This window comes from Doryrhamphus excisus, chromosome 2, assembly GCF_030265055.1.
Source record: "Doryrhamphus excisus isolate RoL2022-K1 chromosome 2, RoL_Dexc_1.0, whole genome shotgun sequence".
NCBI classification, from domain to species: Eukaryota; Metazoa; Chordata; class Actinopteri; order Syngnathiformes; family Syngnathidae; genus Doryrhamphus; species Doryrhamphus excisus.
Genome location: NC_080467.1, coordinates 19688094 through 19696358, shown reverse-complemented (window position 1 = coordinate 19696358; position 8265 = coordinate 19688094). Strand labels below are relative to the sequence as shown.

At 40.8% G+C, this 8265-nt stretch overlaps 1 protein-coding gene across 1 annotated transcript in view; it reads left to right on the top strand.

Moving 5' to 3' along the window:
- Positions 1-3986: 3986 nt before the first annotated feature.
- sfswap (splicing factor SWAP) overlaps positions 3987-8265 on the top strand; it is a 31668-nt gene continuing 27389 nt past the window's right edge. The window contains exons 1-4 of the mRNA XM_058064165.1: positions 3987-4362; positions 5502-5665; positions 7081-7212; positions 7621-7697. Of these exons, the coding sequence (XP_057920148.1) occupies positions 4166-4362; positions 5502-5665; positions 7081-7212; positions 7621-7697 (570 nt within the window). The 5' untranslated portion in view covers positions 3987-4165. The remainder of the gene's footprint in view (positions 4363-5501; positions 5666-7080; positions 7213-7620; positions 7698-8265) is intronic.

Sequence of the window (8265 nt, the reverse complement as noted above, 5' to 3'; positions counted from 1 at the left end):
GCCCGGTCATGACAAGGCATGACCAGATAAGGACTGAATTCTCGGAATTCACATCATTGCTATTGTTCATGAAGTAAGGTGTATTAAATAAACACGACGACCCTTTTCTTACAACTGCAGAGGTGGTTCGTGTTGCATTATTTGTGCAACTGTAGGCTGAATTTGCAATTGTACGACTTCAGGGCCGTTCAAATGATGAGATTCCGCTCTGAAAGACTTCAGGCTCTTCAGCTGCCAATTCCACTTTAGACTTTAGTATTTGCCAACCCCGACTCATCATCGCCACAAAAGCTCAATATTACCATACCAGAAGCGCATGTGTGGTGTTTACTTGTTGTGTTTACTCTTAAAATACAAGGGAAGCAGTTTGTACGGTGCTGTCAAGCATTATAATGTTACAAGTTATGGCGTGTTATGCTTAGACACTTTGTAAAAGGAATAAAAGAGAATGTGAGTGAGAGCGTGTCAGGAATGGGCATGCGTGTTACGATAAAACTGCATAATAATTACAGTCGTGCGGGCTAGACCAATTTGTCACCTGCATGTGCACATTATAAGTGGCAGTCAGCAAGAGAGGCATAAATTATACTCATAAATGCCTTCGGCGTAGGGGTAGCTCTGCTGTGTAGCTTTCTGTCTCACAGTCGGCTCTTACCTCGTCCTGATGTATTACGTTGCCTTAGAGGGAAACTGGATATCCGTACTGGCCCAAGAGAAGCCGTAAAGGTGAAATGATCCGTTACTACCAAACCTGTAATATGAACCCATTTCCTATCGGGTGGCAAACCGGAATGCAACACTGCTTTCTGTGGCGCTTAGAATATGTTGAATAAAGTGACACTGGAAAACTCTGGTAAAATTGTTTCAATCATTTGTACTGTGTTTTTTATTTATTTATTTATTTGTTTGTTTGTTTGTTTTATTTTTTTATTGATTTATTTATTTACATTTTTAAAACTGCACTTAGAAGATGTTGAATAAAGTGACATAAAAATTGAAAACTTTTTTTAAAAAGTTTTTTAAAAGCAAAAAAAAATGTTTTCAAGTTTTTCATTTTTTTGTCACTTTACTCAACATCTTCTAAGCACCACATAAAGCAGTGTTGTTGTTTTTTCTTGTTTTTTTTATTTTAAAAAACATTTAAACAATTTTTTTAGTTTAAAAAAAAAATTTAAGAAAAAAAAATGTTTTAAGCCGAAAACTGATTTGCCTCTAAATTTACAATACCGTTATCAGCCGATACCGATATGTTTAACATGACTTATCTCCTATGGTCGAATGGACATATATGTTGTATGCAGTATTTTTTTTACATATCAGTTTTCATGATCTGGAAAAAATCTGATACCGATATCAACCCATATTGCATTTTATGGCGAGACATCCCTAATTAAAATGCATGAGAATGTTTTATATTTTGAACACAACACAGTTTTAACGCTGTAATGTCCGTCTTGTCTTACTTTGAAAAGTCAGCCAAAAAGGTATTTAGCTACAAAAATAACTACCTTTTATTGTGTTACAAAATGTCTGAGATCCAGAAGCAGTCATCAAATGTACTGGCACATAGGTTCTCTACCCCTGTATTAGATGCCCATTCCATTCTGCAAAGTCCTGCTTACTGATGCCACTGCAAAGGCGCAATGACAGGGCGACAGACACAGGTATATTATGATGCAGTCTCTTATTTGTCCTAGTTTTTGCTGTGAGCAGCGACGCAGTAAGCGTGCTTTTGCAAGCCTGAGTCTCTTTGCACCTTGTCTCCCACTTCTTTCACGAGAGTGTTAGGCTGTGCCTATGGATACGTTTGAACAAAACACGAGCATGGGTAGTAAATAATAGAGGGGGGAGATAAAAGCTTTGGGAGTTACAAGACTGCTGCATTTTTTAAAATGGAGTATACCTGTTCTATGCTTCATCTCAATCAACCACAGTTAGCTTATTTCCTGCATTAATATAATAGCAATCCGCAGTGTTGATTGTGCTAACGGGTTGTTTTCTCATAGATTCAGTGCAATTGAAAACTCAGTTTGTTTAATTGAGTGTTTATGGCACAATCAGCACAATTATTTTAGTGGAGCCACATTCCATGCAGAGCATTTTGCAGTTCGTGAGATGCGCACTGATATCAGTATTGGTTGGGTACAAATGAAAAAATACAATATTCATTTTCATACTCATTTTCTACTGCTTATCCTCACGCGGGTCGCGGGCGGAGCTGGAGCCTATCCAAACTGTCATCGGGCAAGAGGAGGGGTACATCCTGGAATGGTGGCCAGCCAATCACAGCACACATATAGACAAACAACCATTCACACTCACATTCATACCTATGGACAATTTGGAGTCGCCAATTAACCTAGCATGTTTTTGGAATGTGGGAGGAAACCGGAGTACCCGGAGAAAACCCACGCATGCACGGGGAGAACATGCAAACTCCACACAGAGATGACCAAGGGTGGGATTGAACTCGGGTCTCCTAGATGGGAGGTCTGCGCGCTAACCACTCGTTCGCCGTGCAGCCAATACAATATTCCTATCTGATAATATAATTTCTGCTTTGTTATACTCTTCTGCACTCTGTGTGTATGCTTGCAGCCCCGCCTCCACCCACTGAGACAAGGACTAACTCTGTTGTTCTATGACCCAGACGTACCCAGGAGGTTAACTCCCTTCTTACCTGTTTGGAAGCGAGAGACGAGAAAAACTGGGACCCTACACAGAACAAAACAAAAGCACAATAGCGTAGCATACATGACTCAAATGTCAAGTGTGTGCAGCGTCAGCCATGGTTTTCTTTGATGGAGTGATCTGCATTCACCTTCAGTGGTCAAGTTCACCTCTGATGCTCTTTGACTGCACAGGAGAGAAAGATCAATTTTCAATTACAATCTGACTTTCAAAAATAACAAATATCACACAGTGTTTTCATCTGTTGGCCAAAACCACCACACCCACCTTACCATGTGGCTTCATTTGGGCTGTTCTTCGATGATTTATAAGGCCCCTTGTCTCCAGAACAAGTTCTTCACCGGCTTAACAGCCATTTTAGATACCTGTCGTTACGTTCATGAATTCCATTGACACTATTTTTTTTTATTTTCCTGGTAAAAAGTGTACTTCCATCCATCCGCTTTCTATGCCGCTTATCCTCTCGAGGGTTGCAGGGGTATGCTGGAGCCTATCCCAGCTGACTTTGGGCGAGTGGCCGAGTGATGTAGGCCCCACACTCAGTAGATAGGAAGGACCTGGTTTGATTCTGTGCTTATCATCACGATACTGCACCGAGACTTGCCACATCCTTTCAGGTATTTCGGGAAGAGTCTATTTCAGGACTTTTCTGCAGGTTACTCATTTTCTCCCTCCTACATGTTCCATCACTCCGGTATAAGAACAGAGGAGGCTCCGCCTCCAAGGAGGAGGGGGAGGAGACAGGATGTGAGTGAATACAGTGCGTTAGCACAGCATTTCACAAACCACTATCAAATTATTATTTCAGTCTTTTTGTTTGTGTAATACAGTCAATTTCATATCAACTGCAATACATTTGTTCACTTCCAGTAATTCCAAATGTACTATTTGGTAGTTTTAAATAAATAGGAAAATGATTACTTATTTAAACACATATATTCTGGCCACTAGATATTGAATTTGATACTTTTTGTAAATAAAAAATGAAAATTTTAGGAGGCATTCAGATTTGCCGCCCTGAAATAGTCCTAATAAAGCCATTGACTTTTCTCCCACCCAAACGAGCCCAGCGCAGTTGAGACTGACTTTCAAGCGCTCAATTTCCGACTCGCACATTCACCACATATCCCACGAACTTACAAATAAATCTACAAATTAATGGCATTTGCGTTAAATGATAACAATAATTTCATTGTAAATAGTAGCTCAACTAAATGTTTATATATTATATATATATATGTATGCTGGTAATTTAATACGGTTGCTAACTATGACGTAAGTGTCGAACGGACACATTGCTACATTTACATATTTTCAACATGGCGACCGACAGCACGTAGAATTGTGTATCTTAGCTTTAACAAAAACAAATAATCGTGGCATCTGATCACGCCGTGAGCTCTTTGATTACCTTAGACTCATAAGTATTGTTTTGCTACATACATTAGCGTCTTTTTAAATTAACCATTCGGAGATGTATCGTCGCGGGACGGCAAAGAAGGACCCAAACAACAAGCCGGCTAAGGATGCTAGTGACAGTGATAAATACGCCGATCTTTTGGTGTTTGGCTACGCCTGTAAAGTGTTCCGAGACGACGAAAGGGCTCTTTACCACGAACATGGAAAACATCTTATTCCATGGATGGGGGACAAGAGCATCATGATCGATAGGTCGGTTGAACACTTAAACCGAAACACAATGCTAACTATCTATCTTGCTTATTAGCCTGTTTCAAAGTTGAAGGAACTGGTTGGAGTTAGTCTTGCAGAAGCCCTGAAACCACCTAAAACTGACGACAAATGTTGCACTTCCATATACAGATGTGTTTTTGGAAGATTTGTGCCATTCAAAAGACATTTCCAGAGTAACATTTGGAAATCCCAAGTCTGCATAGCTCGCAGACGGGATGCTAAACTATTAAGATAACACTGATCGACTGCAACGCAGTTTAATACAGTAATAATGTATATTAAAAGCAATTAGTATTGTTAAGTTGCACTGTTTGCACGTTTGAAGTATCTCCTCTGGAAATGTTTACCGATGGCATACGAGTTGCAGATCAAATGTGAATGTCCTCTTTTGGTTTTCCTGTTCAAATTAAATTCTGCCTAAAATACCTGTCTTCACTGAGCACATGTCCTGCCCACAAGGCCAGAGTTACTGCAACAAAGGTGATTCATGGTGACAAATCTCATTGTGGTTAGTTAGCCACTGTGTGTTGCCCAGTCGTGCACGCACCCAATTTTCTTTTGAATCACCTTGACCGGCAGTGGCCCACGTTGTTTCATGTGTACAGCCTCTGTATGTGTGTCTTTATCACATAACACAGTTCTTTCCCCAGCAAGGTAGGCTAAGGGGTCCCGGCAACCCCGAATGCCAACCCCGGCACCCCATTTCTTTGTCTTCCTGAAGATACTCCAACTGAGAGATGGCGTAGAGGGACGCACCCAGGAAAATGTCGTCCGTTTGCGTTCTTGCGGATAGGTATTTATGTACTCGGGTTTGTGTGAATGTAATTCTCTTTGCAGATATTGATGAGGTATACAGGGGGAACCCTGTAAGGTAAGGGGAGTTGCTTTAATTGCATTTCTTTCAATGTAGGGTTCTTTTTATGTGTTTAGGATGGAAATAGGTAATATTACTTTTATTCCTGAGAGAAAACGGCACATTGTAGTGTTTTGCAAGTGCAGGTCAACAGAATATTTGATATAACCATTTAGGGGTTTTATATCCCACCCTCCCCTGGTAAGTAGGTATTTTTAGTGACTAAGTATTTGTCTTCTCTCTAATCCTGCATATCATTCAACAGATATGATGGGCGTGGTCATTTACATGACCTTTCAGAGTATGACAGCGGGTCGTGGAACACATCCTACCAGCTGTCGGAGGAGGAGGCCAGAATCGAGGCGCTCTGCGATGAAGAAAGATATCTGGCCTTGCACACTGACCTGCTGGAAGAAGAGGCGAGACAAGGTAGGCATGTACAATACATTGTTTTCATTTGGATTCTGGCTGGTTAGTACGTTTGCCGAACGTTAGGCAAAATGTCTTCCTCAGAAACAGGGGAAGGGGAAGTTATGGGGGACATTTGCAGCATGACACAGAAAAGGAACGTTTGATTTGCTCACTCTAAACCACCTTACAGCACAGTCCAGGTAATCTGTGCTGTACAGTTACGGCGCTATTATGATAATTCCTTATATTGGACGGGTAAGTGTCTCTCAATTTCCCTTTTCACAATCTTCGTCCAATCGATGATGTAGTCCACCTTCAGCCCTAACTCATGTGGGTCAGGCTGCAGCTTCTGGACAGATGAATAGTTCCGCTGTTGATGGTTAGAGCACATATATAGTTATTACAAAGCATTATGCTTTACCACATCTAAAACATTATTATTAGATCATATTTTTTCTATTCAACAATGTCCATTTTCTAATTAGATATACACAGTACATCACAAGTCTGCATTGACATCATTGTGTCATTTGTAAAGCTCTAACAGGTCTTCCAGGTAGCAAGTATAAGGGTGCTCCAGAGAGAGGTACTCTAGTCTGATGAAGTCCATTGTCCATTGTTGAAGTCCATTGTTTTTCGGGTTATTTGCTTCGCCATCCGACTGTCATGTACATATGAGTATGTACTGTACTGTGTATATATACTGTATATTTGCAGACTGTTGCTAAACTTGCCATACAACGTTATGGGTTTGTTCTTCAAATGCCGTGTTAAATTAAAGCAAATTATTATGCACATTGCCTAGGACTATTTTTCTCTGGGAAATAATTTTTTTTTTTTAAGAGCTCTGATTTTCAGCATCTGTTTTTTTTCCTGTGGAAAATGACACACTGGCTTTGCCACTGAGCTCATGAGCCACTTCTATTGAGATCACTTTTTACTCAGCTGGATTACTTCCATCTCGCTCATTTGACATGCTAATGAAACAGGGTGGTTTGGTGTCGAATCACTCTCCTGAAAGACATACTCAGTCACTTAATTGAATGAATAACCCATCATTTTAAGTGAAATATGGTGTCTTGTGCCCAAACTGACAGGACAGAATGACGTGGCTAATGATGGATGTCACACACACATTCGCATATTGGGGGTTCATCCAATATGGCTGTGTTGCCCTTGAATTTGGGAGCCTGACTCCCATTCATTCAGTCTATTACCCATCTGGCCACTAAAGGGACAGCGTGAGAGCATTAGCGATATTGATAGTTTTAGTGGGAATTTTGTCCTTGTGGCTTTAATGAAGTTAAAGGTATGAATTTCATTAGGAACAAGGCAACGTTGAGGTCAAACCGGCCATTTTTATTCATCGACATAGCCATTTGTCTTCTGCATTAAAACAATTGAGGTTTGATACATGCAGTATTGCTTTACAGAAGAGGAATACAAGCGGCTGAGCGAGGCCCTGGCAGATGAAGGCACCTACAATGCAGTGGCCTTCAAGTACAGCGCGGACTACTATGACCCATCCCAGCCTACGGAGGAGGAGGATGCTAACAAGGTCACTGGTAAGAAAAAAAAAACATGACAGAGGCAATACGACTACTGTAAATTAGTAGTCCGTATGTGAACCTATGGACAGATGTACATGGACTCCAAATGGCAACATAAATCAAATCTTTATCACTTGTAATTGCAGGGTAATTCATGAGGGGCACACAAGCCAGAAGATTAATTTCAGTGTAATTACAAATTATCGCTCAAAATATGTCATGTTGTTGTGTTGCTGCAATGACTGTAATTCTCACCCAATTAGTCACCCCCTTTTCATCTAGCTATTCGTCACACCATCCTTGCTTTGCTTACCACTACCAACCAGTTTATTATCTGCTTTTTATGTAGTATTTTTTTGTTGTTGTATTAAATAAGAATTTAGTCTACATACGAATGAATCCAATTGTTTGCTACATGCACAGAAGAGGCAGAACCAGAAGAGAGTGAAGAACCATTTGTTGCTCCTGAAGGACTTGAAATCCCTGCCGACGTGGAACTGGTGAGTTTAACCGGATCCCTGATGGAAATAGAGCATATCCACCCCGCCTTTGTGGAATGCAACACACATTATGAACAATGTGATAAAGCCCACAGCCTTGCTTGTGCAGAAGTAATTTCAATCAAACTCTTAGTAATTGCACTCGTGCTTGACAGACCTTGAAGATGAAAACCGTGCTCACAAACATAAGAGCGAATGCCAGACTTAATTCTTTAACCTGAAGGTGCTCCGGAGTGCCTCCTGTAGTGTCTGACATTGCACAACATCAAACTCCGCTGCCTGTTAAGTTACCATGAAGCCGTATTCGACCAGTGGTTTCAAAGGGCGTGCAGGTGGTTTGTGTTTTGTGCGGTTTCGTGGTTACGCATGTAATTAAAAACTGTAAACACGGGACTCGCTTGAGAATGACACTACCGCTTAAAAGTTTGGGATCACTTGGAAATGTTTTTGGCCAGTCTGAGATATGGCTTTTTCTTGGCAGTCCTGCCATGAAGTCCAGCATCCTGAAGTCGCCGCTTCACTGTTGATACTGACACTGGTATTTGACGGGTACTATTTAGTACAGCTG